At 37.7% G+C, this 16,975-nt stretch overlaps 1 protein-coding gene across 1 annotated transcript; it reads left to right on the forward strand.

The window, feature by feature from the left end:
- Positions 1-5,434: 5,434 nt before the first annotated feature.
- On the forward strand, positions 5,435-16,975 carry LOC112045758 (elongation of very long chain fatty acids protein 7-like). Its single transcript, XM_024082068.2, has 6 exons — positions 5,435-5,622; positions 5,843-6,033; positions 6,994-7,137; positions 13,462-13,567; positions 15,435-15,571; positions 16,626-16,975. Exons 1-6 carry the CDS (start codon positions 5,562-5,564, stop codon positions 16,941-16,943), a joined length of 957 nt encoding a protein of 318 aa, XP_023937836.2. The 5' UTR covers positions 5,435-5,561; the 3' UTR covers positions 16,944-16,975.

Raw genomic sequence — 16,975 nt, forward strand, 5'->3', positions numbered from 1 at the left:
GACATGGACAATTGGACATAATTCATCCCTACAATCAAAATCTTCGACATGCATACCTGGAGGTATGAAAGAAAATAATTGACTTACTCCTAGTCATGTTGAAAAAGACGAATATCTTAGTATTCCATGGATTCACTGCGCGGGTGCCGGGTCCATCGCGTGGCAGAGAGAAAAATTCCGAGTATATCCCCGGACTTGTAACCTAAGGACGTAGGGTTAAGGAATTCCTTGACAATCGATTGGCACTCCCCTCCTCTGCTCGTGTTGTTCTACCTGCCTAAGATCCTACTAAAGCAGCTTTGGATACCCGCTCTAATATAAAACTTGCTGCAGTTTTTTTTTTTTTATTCTTTACAAGTTTGTCGGTAGGGAGGCAACTAGTTTCCCACGGCACAGTAAGCTCTACAAGTCTCTACTCTTTTTTTTTTTTTCTCTCTCAGGAGGGGAAATCCTCATGGACACCCTAAAGGGTAGTGCCGGACTCTTACCGGCTCTTACTCTTCTTTATTTGGAAAAAATTAAAATGTCTCGCCTTTTTAAAATAAAAAAATTAAAAGTCTTGAAAGAGTGACATCATCTGGGATTTTATAATGTTTTTCATACGTATCCATTAACAAAGTCCAATCAGGTGCAGAACCTAGTATTCAATAGGGTTTACTAGAGGAATTTGATATTGAGCATGCTTTGACGAAGGTAATTTGTCTTTTAGTTTCAATTCATTTTAAGCTCTAGTTATTCAAAGACTTTACGTATAATTTGAAGTATTCCATCATGATGACGTGATTAAAGACGTCTTTCCAGGAGCACTTTGCATTGCCTCACCTCAACAAGATTTTGAAATGAGATAAGTATGAGACTTTTAAAGTGCCGCATGGTACTAAATTACAAATTAGACGGTTGCATAATTTGGGATTTGGGTAAAACATGAGTGCACTTTATAAAACGAACAGAGTGAGTTTGACACTATTTATAAAGCTCTCTCTCTCTCTCTCTCTTTCTCTCTTTCTGTGCGTAATAGAAATTAATAAGTATTCTCGAAATTACAAGAACATTATCGTGTAATATGCTGCAGAACACGCATACCTGCATGAATCTGACTTTACAATTAACTTACTTATTACTAATAGACTTGCAAATGAATGCATTCGAATATCTACGTCATAGAGACTAGTGATACGCCCAGTACCCGTTCCATACAGTTAATTACAAAAAAATTCTCCATTCTCAAAGCCATAGAGAGAAAACAATCATAGGTACACATTTTGACAAAATTAATTTGTTTTTATGTACTATGGCTACCTTGAACAAAATTTCCTTTTTGGTAGGATCGTTGATAAGATAAAGATAAATATACTTTATTTGCACACCACAAAGACAAAAACAAGTGAAATAAAAAACAAATTAGGAAGAGATCAGCATACAAAAGGCGGCCTTATCGCTAAGTAGCGATTTCTTCCAGGCAACCTTCGGTTTAGGAAAACTTAAGGACATCAGCAGGTGGCGTAAAACAAAAATAACCATAGTATTAGTAATACACATACATACAAATAATTTACATCCTAATACATAAACAATATTACACAAATACCTACAATATTGAATAAAATACATATCAAAATATACTAATAAATACCTTATATTGAAAAGAAATAATATATACAGATCGACTTTACTGCACCAGATAATGAGACTTTACGGCATTTTTAAAAATGTCCAGTGTCTTTGATTGCCGTATATTTAAAGGGAGAGCATTCCATAACTTAATGGCTTGCACAACGAAAGAATGTTTATAAAATTTCGTCTTATGCACGGGTAAACATAGAGTTAGTAAACGACACTGTCTCAGTTCAGACTGCACTCCCTGAAACGTAAATTTCTCCTTCAGATACACAGGAGATTTTGGATTAAACAACACACAGTACAAAAGTGAAAGTACATGCAGATCCCGGCGACGACGACTAGGGAGCCACTTGAGCTTCTGACGGAATTCAGAAATATGGTCATATTTGCGTAGGCTAAATATGAACCGAATAGCAAGATTTTGAAGTCGCTCAAGTTTATTGAGTTGGTCCTCAGTTATATTTAGATAGCTCGCGTCCGCATAATCTAAAACCGAAAGAAGAAGAGAATGTGCTAACATAACTTTAGTAGGAATTGGTAAAAATGATCTTAAACGTCTCAGTGAGCCAAAAGTAGCAAACATCTTTTTACTCAACTCTTTGACATGCACGCACCACGACAACTGGTTATCAAGATGTACCCCAAGATCTTTAACTGTGTCACAAAAAGGAATAGTGGTACCATTATACAAAACTGGCCGGAGATCTACCCAATCAACTCTTGAGATGAGGGCAGGACTACCAATAATAATGGCCTTAGATTTTAGGGGATTTACCTTGAGCCCATACTGTCTGCTCCAGATATCAATTGCGCTAAGGTCACAGTTTATAGCAGAGACAGTTGAATTTAGGTTCTCAAGAGATGATGAGCGGTATATTTGGATATCATCTGCATACATATGGTAAAGAGAAGTTATATTTTGAGTGATCGAATTAATGAAGATAGAGAAAAGTAATGGAGATAACACGCCACCCTGAGGTACCCCTGCCGTAACATCGCACCAAGATGAAAAGAAGTCATCAACCCGAATGCGCTGCTTACGGCCTTTGAGGTAGCTCTGAAACCAGTCTATAACCGATGGAGATATGTTAATAGAGCGTAATAGACTCAACAAAATGTCATAGTCTACAGAATTAAAAGCATTACTGAAATCAAGCAGAACTAGTACAGTGAGTTGTCTATTATCCATCGCCCAACGAATATCGTCAGTAACTTTAGTCAAAGCGGTAACCGTACCATGACCAGGACGAAAACCAGATTGTAATGGACTTAAAAGTAAATTTCGGTTTAAGAATACGGATAACTGCTGGAAGACAAGTTTTTCAAGGACTTTAGAAAGGAACGGCAAAATAGAAATTGGACGGAAGTCAGAAAACGTTGTGGAACTAATTTTTTTAGGAAGAGGAATAATTTGTGCATTCTTCCAAGCCTGTGGAAATTCACTGGAATAAATGGAATAGTTGAGGATATGTGTAAGAACTGGGGAAATAATATCAATGATAGGAATAATCATATTACGGCTTACGCTATCAGATCCAACAGCATTCGAAGCGATAGACAAAACACTCTTCTTAACATCACATTCGGTAAAAGATTCGAAAGTAAACGGAAGAAAATCTGGTGTTGGTATAGAAGAAAGAGTGCTAAGAATGGACTCCTTTTCAGTACTGTCAATTGTATCGGAAGTAGAAAAATGTTTATTGAGAAGTTCTAAATCAATATTTATAGGATTGTTCGAAGATGATTTTCCAACTCCAAGTGTATTAAGAAATTTCCAAGTTTTAGCGGTGTCACTATTTTGTACAGATTTATAAATGTGGCGTCGTTGAGCATCTCTACACAATGTATTGCAGCGATTCCGGGCTTTGTGATATTTTAGACGATTAATATCGGAGTCCTTCGTTTTGTACTTTTGCTTAGCTGTATTCTTTTTATGCATTAACAATTTAATTTCCTCCGATAGCCAAGGAGCAGGCAAGTGCTTCATTTTGACAGGTTTTACTGGTGCATGCATATCGTATAGTTGAGTAATCAAAGTATTAAAAATGTCCACTTTACGATCGAGAGTGTCTGCACTTGTAATGGCAGTCCAATCTAAATTATTTGCGTCCTCGCAAAGGCGACCTTTATCAATCCCTGCAAAGTTACGCTGCAGAAGAATTTTTGATTTAGCTTTAGGAGGACGTATTTTATAGGAGAGATAGATCAGATCATGATAAGAAAAACAGTTGGCAGGACATTGACCGTGCTTAAAAACGAAATCAGGAGATGAGACAATAATGACATCTAGAAGTGAAGGAATACAACCAGGAGAGTAATGTGTAGCAGCAAGAGGCAGGACAGATAAATTACAAGAATCAAGAATAGATAAAAACTTCTTGCTACGATAGTCATCCTTTTGTAAACATGTATTGAAGTCACCTAAAATAATAGAATGACTATACAGAGGAATTAAATTTTCCAATAAAATTTCAAAAGAGTGAAAGTAATTAGGTATAGAAGGGGGACAGTAAAATACTCCAAGAAGAATTTTAATATGTGAAAGTTCGACTTCCAGTAATAAATGCTCAGCTGCATCAGGTAAAGGAGGTTGAGTAGACGAACTAACAATAGAAAAAGGAATGTAAGATCGTAAGTAGATCGCTACTCCACCCCCTCCCTTACCCACACGATCATTACGGATAAGCCTATAACCGGGCAGTGAGTAGGAAGTTGAGGGTAAACAGGTTTTCAGCCAAGATTCTGAAATTAAAATGGCATGAATATTACGGGACTCAAAAGACGCAAGCATATCTGGAAAATGAGCCGGGATACTTTGCGCATTTAAATGGACAACATTAAAGTTTTTCAGACAATCTGAGAAGTAAGAATCAAGGGTAACATTAAGCGGAAGTAAAGATGTACTGTGGAAGCTATCATCACTGGAACTAGACGACATAGACAAAAAAAGGTCACTATCAATACTGCTAATCGACATTATAATATTTAAATATATTTAAATATAAATATATATTATTTTAAATTATAATATAATAAAATATATAATAATTAAAATTAAGTATAAAAATTAAACTTATGTAATTACACACATTGATCACAAGTTTCTCGATTTTTTGCGGTATTTTTAATATGTCGTAAATCCTATTTAAGAATCAAACGACGACTTTGTTGTAGAAATTTTAAAACGTTATAAATGTTCACACGAAGAGATGAAACGTCCATAGAGCGACTTGTAGTGCAAGGAAAGGCTTAGGGCACAAGAGCGCGTGGCAGGTCACCAATGCGCTGGGCTGACCATGTAAAACCAGCTATATGGTCACTGCTAGGAGAGCCACACTACGGCTGAAATGGCGACGGATAGTGAGGCTTGCCACGACACCACCACATTCGCGACCACGACCACTCTGTCAAGAGTGTAACGACAAAGAAAAAATGTAAAATTCATTTTGTAGTGTAAGTTTCATACCAAACTGATGAGCCGTTACAAAACGTAATTAATACAGAACTTTATGAATTACTATTTTAAAAAATGTATAACAGAAATATAAAATACTTTGTTTGTCAGAAATTGAAGCTTTTTATGAAAATTATTTGCTTCTAAATTACGATATGTTTTAAAGTATGTATTTTTGCAATTCAACTTTTGCGTATAAAAAAAATAAATGCACGAACAGATGGATAAACAAATCAACTTTATTTTATAGTAGTAGGTATTGAAAGATTTTGTACCGATTGGAGAATTTATAAAAATGCTAATTTATGGGTCGAATTTTAAACCCTCGTGTAAGGTTAGTTTAACGTGAGCAACATTGTCGGAAAGTATATTTTGTATACATTTAAACTATACAGTTTATTTAAAAATAAATATCGAGAAAAACTTATAAAGTGTGGTAGTTCTGTTGATGAGTTTCAAATAAGTGTTCACTTACAACAAAATCAAAATGGCGGAGCTTATAAGACGAATAATATCAGGATACAATATGCTTTTCAATGAAATGCCAGGTAATAATTATTGTCTTTACTTTATTTATTTATTTATTTTATACACACATATATACATATAAACATTACAGGCTTAACCTAATGTGTATATATAAACTATCTATAATTCCTACATTGTATATTGGGTATATGGAACGAAACTAAATCCCTATGCAAACGCTTAAAATCTTATAAAATAATTTTAATATCCCTTTTTGAAATTACTTTCAATTACTTTCAGATCCAAGGACGAAATCTTGGCCACTCGTTGCGAAACCTTACCAGGGTCTAACAATTTTGTTTTTATATTTGATGTTTGTGTTGAAATGGGGTCCAAAGCTGATGAAAAATCGAAAACCATTCAATTTGGACAAAGTTATGATCATTTATAACGGCGTACAAGTTATTTGCTGCGCCTACATTGTCGTTACAGTAAGTTCTAGATTAAGCGACTAACGACAAAAAATTATTGCATTCTTATTAAAGCTTTATTTAAAGGAAAAGGTTTACAACGACGATCTGGTAATCCAATTCAAAAGGTATAATAAAGATGAAGCTTCGATCAACATCTCAAGAAGCTTTCGCTAAACTATTGGATCAAGGGTCGGATACGGAAGGCAGTTTGAGACGGCGCGTATATTGTGAGGAGGTTCCTCACTCTGGAACCCTGACAACCGGTTGTTTGGGCACTCAAATGGCCTGCAACGGAGAATTTTTCAAATCGGATCAGTAGTTGCTGAGATTAGCGCGTTCAATCAATCAAACAAACAAACAAACTTCTTCTTCTTCTTATTCTTCTTCTATTTCCGATAAATAAAGAAAGGAATAACAGAACATTAGACATGATGTGCCAAATCCACTAAGCATGGTTATTCCATGTTAAATCGTTTCTTAAGATAAAGAGATTTCAATTTTAAACATTCAAAAATTCAAAATTCATTGGTTTAAAGTAGAGTCAGTAAACAAGCACTTTTGAAGGGTCTGTTGACTACTTGTAAAGACACTACCTACCACCGGCTCGGAAGGCAGGTTCTTCTGAGAAGCACCGGCAAGAAACTCAACAGTTGCTCTTTTAAAAAACTATTGATGACAACATTACAATTTCTTATAATTTTACTTACTGTGTGAAGGTGGAAGCTGATCTAATGGCCTCCAAGCACCTTTATCATTAAGGAACTTATCAATGGTGTAGTAACCTCGACCAATTAAATGTTTTTAACACATTGCTTAAAGCTATGCATTGACAGGTCCATCACAGTCTTGGGGTTTTTGTTTTTTACTTTCTTGAGACGAAGAGAAATAACTAACTTATGCCCTTGTCTAGTAAGACGTGGGTTTAAATCTCCTTTTCGTTAGTACAAATTATTGACTTAGTCATTGTAAATATTTCAGGCTATAACAAAGGTATGGGATTGGGGTCAGAAATACACGTGGGTGTGTGAGCCGGTCGACTACTCGGAGTCTGATTATGCCATGCTGGTTACGAGGACTGTATACTTGTACTATTTGCTGAAGATTGCTGATCTTGCGGACACGGTAAGTTTTTTTTTTATTCTCTACAAGTTAGCCCTTGATTACAATCCCACCTGATGGTAAGTGATGATGCAATGAAGGATGAAATCCACACTCCTTTCGGGGTCTACACGACATCGTACCGGAACGCTAAATTGCTTGGCGGTACGTCTTTGTCGGTAACTAGCCACCCACCCGCCAGACCTGGACTAATTAAGAAAACCTCAATCGACCCAGCCGAGGATCGAAGCCAGGACCTCCGTCTTGCAAATCCACTGCGCATACTACTGCGCCACGGAAGCCGGCAAAGTTGCGTTAAAGACAGTTTTAATAAACAGGAATTGTATAAGCTATGCTTCAATATTTGTACCAAGATCTGTATGTTTACAATTTGCAAATAAAGAATTATGAATCAGAATAAAAACAACTTTATCTTTAAAAAAAAAGTTTTAGACTTATTCAGGCATTATTTAGTAAAAATAGCGAAATCGATTCAGCCGTTTCCGAGATTTGCGCTTAGGAAGAAATTCAAGATTCATATTTAGGGTTCCGTAGTCCACAAGGAATCCTTATAGTTTCTCTCTGTCTGTCTGTCCGTCCGTCCTTAGGTCTTTGAAAGATGTAAGGGGTCTTATACCAATATTTTTAGATTTTCACGAAAAAAATCACGAAGGTAAAGGAACACTATAACAGCTGAAATTTGGTAAAAGTATGTATAATAATTGCGTCTATAAAGCGGTAAAAAGAAAATTTAAAAAAAAAAAATTGGGGTTCCTTCCCTGCATGCCAAGTGAGGATGAATTTTTTATTGTCTATTCCATGGTGTGGTGTATCGTTACGGGTATTTTTGTGCATTATACAAGCGATTAACGTGCTAACTTAATCTACGGAACTCTATATTGTGCGTGGTCCGACATGCACTTGGCCGGTATTTATATTATAGATTTTAATTCTTAACCTGTTAATTTTGACCACCGGTCTACCTCTGATACTTACTGGCTAAATTCATAACTCTAGGAGATTTTCAAAATTTTAAATTTGTAAAATAAATTATTAATAGTAATTGATTATTTGTTTTATAATCTACTGTAATTGTGATTGATTTAATAACCTGTCGTTTCAAAAGTGCTTGTAAGCTAAGCTTACTTAAAATTGTGAATTTTTTTTTTTTTTCTTTTTTTTTTCTCTTTATTTGGTCTACCAACAGACATACAAATAATACAATTATTAAACATAAATGCAAGGAGCAGAAAGATAAAATGCAAATCTATTTATAGGTAAACACCGCATGCAACTGTCTAAAACTAAAGTCTAAAATTTATTTACATTATTAATATTTTAAATCATGACTGGTGCGGAAATACACAATTAACTAATTTAATACAATTTAATTTCTTTACTTTAAACAACTATTCTAAACTATTAGGATACTTAATCTAAAATACAGAATGGTTAAAAATACATATATAAATTATTTAAACTATACAACAGAAATCAGATTATTTATTACTTAATTCTAAATTTACCGATTTGCAGAATTTGGCTAAAGAGCCAATAATTTTGAATTTTAATTTCAGCATGTTACGCGAATTACTGTCGCCCTTGAACTTAGGTTAAAGACGCAAAATTTATTTAAATACCTGGTAAATGTGACTCGGACTAACACACTAAAGGTTCCGTACAAATTTAAAAATTATTATATAACATCAACATAAGTTTGATAATATTAGATGACAAAATTTCTCAATAAGAAAGATATACTTAGATGTTGATTTAAGGGAAGGAACGGATCTTGATTACAAGTAAACAACCGAGTATTTTTTATACCTCGATCGCGCCTAACCACGATCTCACCTGATGGTAAGTGTAGATGTGGCCTAATTTGGAACGCGCTTGCCCAGAAGCCTTTTCCCTCTCGCCTTAAAGATGCCCAGGTTGTAAGAATTAGGAAATACTGACTTCGGGAGAGAGTTCCATACTGCCATGCGTATAAGAAACGAAGAAGCAAATCGCTTCGTACGAGTTCTAGCAATGTCAATGACGTAAGAATATAAACCTACCCGGTGTCTAGTATAATTTATACGGAACCCTAAATATCAAATAGTAACACAGTCCATACAATGTACAATGCGACTACTTGATTTTGTTCACTTCATTAGGAATGTTGTTTGAAATTCAAATTAAACTTTTATGTTTTAAATAGGTTCCATTCAATTCTAATGTTACCTACAGTTGCGTTTTACGAAAAATATGTTATTACAGGGTTTAATTAACCGCACGTAGCTATGGATTTGAGGGCCTGATGTTGACTCCAAAATAATCAGTCTATGAGTATATTGGGTACTAGCATCTTCACCCATGCAGTTACTATTAGCGTAATAAAATACTTATAGCCTGTGTTATTCGTTGTTAATGTTACTTTTAATTGGTGAAAGAATTTAAAAAACTGTTTAGTCGTTTCGGAGCCTATTTAGAACTAAAAAAAAATTTAAAAATTTGTTTGAATACTAGATGAAGTAGGTAATATAACAATAATTAGATGGTCTGACGACATCAAGAAGGTAATGCAAAGTGGCAGTATGAGGCGGAAGATCGTGTGTGGTGGTGCACTCTCAGAAAAGCCTATGTCTTGCAGTGGCCGGATAAATGCTGATGACGATAAATGCTAGCTTTATTAGACAAGAAGTTTGGGAGGGAGAAAAATACCTGGCTAATAAAATATTCGTGCTCCTTCACTTATCATGACTGTTGTGTCTAAAGGTGGGTACAGATTGGTGCAGTGCAACATGTAATGTAATATCCTGCCTTACATTGCATGTTCGCTGCTGCCTTGAACGTGTGGCGCGCGCGGTACGCGCATTGACTACGAATCAGTCGGCTCAGTCCTGCGCACACTGCGCGCCCCTTTGTCATCATCATCATCATCATATCAGCCGATGGACGTCCACTGCAGGACATAGGCCTTTTGTAGGGACTTCCAAACATCACGATACTGAGCCGCCTGCATCCAGCGAATCCCTGCGACTCGCTTGATGTCGTCAGTCCACCTGGTGGGGGGTCGGCCAACACTGCGCTTACTAGTGCGGGGTCGCCATTCCAGCACTTTGGGACCCCAACGTCCATCGGCTCTTCGAACTATGTGCCCCGCCCATTGCCACTTCAGCTTCGCAACTCGTTGAGCTATGTCGGTGACTTTGGTTCTTCTGCGGATCTCCTCATTTCTGATTCGATCACGCAGAGATACTCCTAACATAGCTCGTTCCATCGCCCGCTGTGTGACTCTAAGCCTTCTTATGAGGCCCATAGTTAGCGACCAAGTCTCGGAACCATAGGTCATCACTGGCAACACGCACTGTTCGAAGACTTTTGTCTTCAGGCACTGAGGAATTTCGGACGAAAAGATGTCGCGAAGCTTCCCGAATGCAGCCCAGCCGAGTTGGATTCGACGGTTCACCTCTTTCTCGAAATTGGACCTACCTAACTGGATCATATGTCCTAGGTATATGTATTCGTCTACAATTTCGAGTGCAGCGTTCTCAACTATAACTGGGTGGAGCGATACATGAGCATTACACATTATTTTTGTTTTGCCCATGTTCATTTTCAGGCCCACCTGTTGAGAAACGCTGCTGAGGTCATTGAGCATGGTACTAAGGTCATCCAGAGTCTGTGCCATGATGACTACATCATCCGCGAACCGCAGTTGAGTGATGTACTCGCCATTGATGTTGATGCCAAGTCCGCTCCAGTCCAGAAGCTTAAAGACGTCTTCCAGTGCGGCGGTAAATAGCTTCGGAGAGATCACATCTCCCTGACGCACTCCTCGCTGCAACTGGATTGGCCTCGTAGTCTGATCCTGAATACGGACTGACATAGTGGCGTTTTCGTACAAGCCCTTCAACGCTTGGATATACCTGTAATCAATTCGGCATCTCTGCAATGACCTTAGCACAGCCCAGGTTTCCACCGAATCGAAGGCTTTCTCATAGTCCACAAACGCTAAGCAAAGTGGCTGGTTATACTCGTGAGTCTTCTGTATAACCTGCCGCAGCGTATGGATGTGGTCTATGGTACTAAAGCCTTTTCGGAAACCGGCTTGTTCGGGAGGCTGGAAGTCGTCAAACCTATTAGCGAGACGATTCGTAATGACTCTCGAGAACAATTTGTAAACATGGCTTAGCAGCGAGATGGGTCTGTAATTCTTCAGCAAGGTGTTGTCACCTTTTTTGAAGAACAGAACCACCACGCTCCTATGCCACGCCTCAGGCGTCGTGCCCTCGTGAATGACGGAATTGAACAATCGCTGAAGGACTTTAAGTATCGGTTTTCCACCCGCTTTCAGGAGTTCTGCTGTGATTCCGTCCTCACCTGGCGCCTTATTGTTCTTCAGGTGTTTGAGAGCCACACTAATCTCGTATAGGCTGACGTCCGGGATATCTTCGGTATAGTGTCGGGTCAACTTGGCTCTGGGGTCTTTAGCCAAATTGGCGCCCCTTTGTGTTCGTACCAAAATCCGACAAATCTCGGATCGAACCGCGCACGAGTTGTAACGCTCGGAGCGTGCGCGACCCAGTCACAGTTCGTGCGCGCGAGGCTCCAAACCACGAGCATTCGTGATACATTGCAGCAATGTGGACGTCAAATTCTTGCATTACATGTTGCATTGCACCAATCTGTACCCACCATTACGGCCAGTTTCTTCATCGCAAGTAACAGTCAAAGTAACGTCATAAATCAAAAGTGACGGTCTTATTTACTGAAAAATAAAGTCTTCTTTACTACTTTTACTGTTACTTTAGCTTTACATGAAGAAACTGGCTGTAAGATTCAGATTCAGAATTCAGACAAAATAATCACAGAGCTTCGATAGAAGTGGCAATTTAAGAATAAGGAGGAACTTCAATCATTTAGAAGCACGTCGGTAATTTGATACACTGCAGTGCGCCAAATTGCAACCGGTTTCCGCTACGCTAACACTTTTCAAAGCAAATCTTTATACCATTTATTCAGAAACGCTGAGATATAAAACGTGTTCGCTCCCGGCTAGTTCTCGGTTATCTACAGAGAACTACGAAAGGCTTAATTCTCAGGTCGTTTTCCCACTGAGATATTCAAATACATTGCAACAGCAGCCTACAGGGTGCCTGCTACCCTAGTCAAATAAGGGAATAAATAGATCAACCTCGGAATGAGAGAGCTGTAAACTCGCTTACACCATTTCGTTGTTCTAAAAGTTCTCTCAAAAGTCTCATAAAATCTCAAACATGAGAAGGTCAAATGTCACAGTTTATTGTCAGTTTCTAACAGCAGGCTGTTAGAAAACACAAGGCAGGCACTTTCAAGGCAAGAGAGATAAAGCATTTGCTAGGCAAGCGCGCGTCAAGCTAGACCTTATCATTGCTTTCCACCAGGCATGATTGTAGTCAAGCGCAAGTTTATTAACAACTAGCGGACGTCCGCAACTTCATCTGCCCTTAGACCTCTTTAATCCAGCCCTTACAGTACCTAGTAACGCTTGTTTGAATATTCAGATAGTAAACGCAGAAAAAATAAAATCTGTTACACATGGCATAAAACATCTTTATATAATAATAGCATATTTCACATGGCACCTAAACTGTACAATAAACTGCCTCCAGAGTTAGCCGACAGAAACTTGAGTGCTGCCGTATTTAAGAATAAGATCAAAGAATTATTGCTCAAGAAATGTTATTATTCTATAATAATAAATATTATATATTTTTTAATAAACTTTGACGTAATTGATTGACACTTTAGAGAATAAGACATTTGAAATTATATAAATAGATATAGTGCGCATATGATATTGTAAAAAACGAATTTAATTTTGCATTTATTTTGACTAGTGATTTTTAGATAGTGTTTTAAGAAATTTGCATGCCAGTATATGGCGAATTGTATAATGTACCTACTTCAACATTTATTGTATACCAGCTAATGTAACTGTACAATTGCAAATAAATAAATTGAATTGAATTGAATTGTAAAAAGGGAGTAACTTCTTCCGTTATCCTAACATTTGCCTTCACTGCTCTGCTCCTATTGATCGTAGCGTTATGAAAAGTATACTATAACCTGCTCAGGAGTATGAAGAATAATTGTACCAATTTTCGTTAAAATCCGTCGAGTATTTTTTGTTTCTATAACGAACATACAGACAGACAGACAGATTAGTATCGATCAATAATCACCCCCTGATTATTTTGGAAATATATTTCATGTACAGACTTGACCTCTCTACAGATTTATTTTAAGTAAGTCTAGATAAAAAAAAAATATTAATAATAATGAAAAAAACTCCCATTTAGATACATCCTTCGTTTCCAGATTTTCTTCGTACTGCGCAAGAAGTTCAACCAGCTATCATTCCTGCACATCTACCACCACGCCGGAATGGTCGCCGTTATATGGACGGCTATTACCTACTTACCGGGTTAGTACTAAAATACAGATTTTTTTTTTAATTCTTTACAAGTCTTAACAAGTCTTACATCACGTAAGACTACAATCTTACGTGATGGTAAGTGATGATGCAGTCTAAGATGGAAGCGGGCTAACTTGTTAGGAGGAGGATAAAAGTCCACACACCTTTCGGTTTCTGCCCGGCATCGTACCGGAACGCTAAATCGCTTGGCGGTACGTCTTTGCCGGTAGGGTGGTAACTAGCCACGGCCGAAGCCTCTCACCAGCCAGACCTGGACCAATTAAGAAAATCTCAATCTGCCCAGCCGGGGATCGAACTCAGGACCTTCGTTTTGTAAATCCACCGCGCATACCACTGCGCCACGGCGGCCGTCAAAAAAAGATTCGTAAACAAATACGCTTATTTATTAAACACTAGGAGCAGCGTGGTGGGTCTAAGCTCCATATCCTCTCTCCTATAAGGAGGGGGGCGTGGCATTGCAGTGAGCCATCATAGCCATTAATGATAATGATGATGATGTTGATTGACCTACTACCTATTTAGTAGAATCGTTCCTTGCTACAATCCATAATCTAAAGATCTACATTCCCATTCGTAATCCTCTATACTAATGTAATTCAATGTAAATCTCTATACTGTTAATAAAAGGCAACCTCATATAAATCAAATTCACTGTTTTTGGTTTTTTTCTTTAATAGGAACACAATTATCTAGCTGGATACCAAATTTCAACTACGTAGGTCATCTACGAGTAGACTTTAAAAATTTTACGATTTTTAGATGTTAATATCTCAAAAATTATTTAAGCTGTAGTTATGAAATTTGGTGTTCTAGATAAGCTTACGGGATTTATTATGTAAACTAAATTTCAAATCTTCATGTTAAATAGATTTTAGCTATTAAGTAGACAAAAGTGGTCTTAAATGGTTTGTGTAAAGATACCTTGTCGCTTTGTTGTCAGTCGTTCTCTGGAATTTGGCTGACGCTCTCCGCGCGTCTCAATATTCTTAAGCGGTTAGCGTTGACATGTTCATGGGACTTACAAATTGCGTTATCAACTTATGTATAAGCTACATGATAATGACGACGCTATGAGCATGCAATGGAATAACTTGCCAGCTTATATTTGAACTATCTGCTAAAATGTGGATCTTCGAGTCAAGAGTGAATGTCCAGGATCCGAGTAGCATCTTTACAATTTATTACTTACGGAAAATTAACTATCAAGTTAATTTTCCGTAAGTAGCTTCATCCTCATGAGACCCTCAACTTTCTTTTTTCCGAAAATTCTTGATTCCGATAGCTTTACAGGGTTACTAAGTTACTATTGTAGATAATAAAATTTTCTGGGTGTTGAAACGAGATAACATAATTATCCCCTTTCTTATGAGTAGGCAGGCCTGTAGTGTGCTTTTATAATAGGGACTTTTTTTATACTCTACAAGTTCGCCCTTGAATACAATCTCACCTGATGTTAAGTGAGGATGCAATCTAAGATGGAAGCGGACTAACTTGTAAGGAGTAGGATGAAATCACTCCTTTCGGTTTCTACACGACATCGTACCGGAATGCTAAATCGCCTCGCGGCACGTCGTTGTCGGTAGGGTGGTAACTAGCCACGGCCGAAGCCTCCCACCAGTTAGACCTGGACCTGACAATTAAGAAAACCTCAATCGACCCAGCCGGGAATCGAAACCAGAACCTCCGTCTTGTAAATCCACCGCATACAACTGCGCTACGGAGGCTAGGATGACTAGGATAAGGACGAGACGCCCCGCGTAGTTCCCGTAATGGAATTATGGAAAGTCAACTCTGCGAGTATTCTTACGTCTTACGAGTATGTACTCGTATCAACTATATCGCTTGGTTTTTCCAGGTGGGCATGGCTCTTTTGTGGGGGTGATCAACTCCTTCGTTCACAGCGTGATGTATTTCTACTACATGCTCACCGTGGCTTTCCCCGCGATCAAGCAGTACGTGGCATTCAAGAAGTTGGTTACGCAAATACAAATTGTAAGTGTAAAATAATTACCAGCTAGAAAAAATCTTGTATTTTTTATAATCAATATATACGAGCAGTCCTTGTGGCTTTGGATGTAGAGGTAAAAGGAGAAACTAAGTGTATTTGTGTATATGTTATCGTCGAAGATCGAAATCGCTCAGTGAGTGTAAAAATAGCTCACAACGCGTTGTGGTCACAGTAAATTGTGTTGTGGCAAACACAGAAAGATATCTAATCCACCAAATCTAATCGATCCCCATGACGATTTAGTAATTGCAAATTTAGCATGCTGGGCTACCTACTATGATGTTTTAATGCGTCTTTGCACTCGAGCCGACACCGAAAAGTTACAACCTGTCCGTCGTGATATGGTTAAAACAATGAATGCTCAGAACGCGTTATGGATTTTCTTCATAGCCACAACGCGTTGAGATCTAATAACATGTCAGCCACGACACGTATTTCGCTATTTGGTCTGTCTGTGATTATCACTATGCGTCGTGCGCGATTTCATTAGAGCCATAATAAGGCTTGCTTAAAAAAAGTTTCTTCAGCTTTATAGATCAAGGACCAAAGACCGTTGTGAGGAGTTAAGTATGCGTAATTTGAAGACCAAATTCACTTTTTGTGTTTTTAGGGTTCCGTACTTAAAAAGAAAAAAAAAGAACCCTTATAAGATCACTTTGTTGTCCGTCTGTATGTCTGTCTGTCGAGACCCTATAATTCTGGAATGCGTGCAGGTATCAAGTTGAAAACTGTATGTATAGGGTAGGTACTTCCCGTAAAACTAGAACTATGATATAGTATAATCGACTAGTATATGCCGCGCGGTTCCACCCGCGTGGTTCCCGTTCCCTTAGGAATACGGGGATTAAATATAGCCTATAGCCTTCCTCGATAAATGGGCTATATTTAACCCATCTACTAGTCGATTATACTGTATGTATATTGATTGCCCTCCAGCAAAAATTTTCAAAATATCTTCAATGTACAGAATTTGACCTGTTACATTGTCCGTTTTATTATAAGTATAGAAGATCTTAAAAATATCTATTTTATTTTCAGGTCCAATTCTTTTTATGCTCAATTCACTTCGGTGCTATATGTTTTGTACCCGACTGTGCTTATCCGAGGTGGACGGCTGCCGTGTTCCTTCCGCAAAACATATTTATGCTAGTTCTGTTCTTGGACTTTTACATCAAAACCTATATAAGGAAGCCAAAGCAGTCACTCTGTAGTAAAAACACAGTTGTTGAAGAGAAGGAAGAATCAATTACTCTGGACTATGATACAGAGAAAGTAGAAGCTTCACTTAACAACAAGAAAGAAGGCGATTTGCGGCATCTAATTAGGAGTAATAGTAAAATTGAGAAAAGATGTTAATGTTAGAATTTAAATAATAAAAATAATATACA

This window comes from Bicyclus anynana, chromosome 7 (assembly GCF_947172395.1).
Source record: "Bicyclus anynana chromosome 7, ilBicAnyn1.1, whole genome shotgun sequence".
Taxonomy (NCBI): domain Eukaryota; kingdom Metazoa; phylum Arthropoda; class Insecta; order Lepidoptera; family Nymphalidae; genus Bicyclus; species Bicyclus anynana.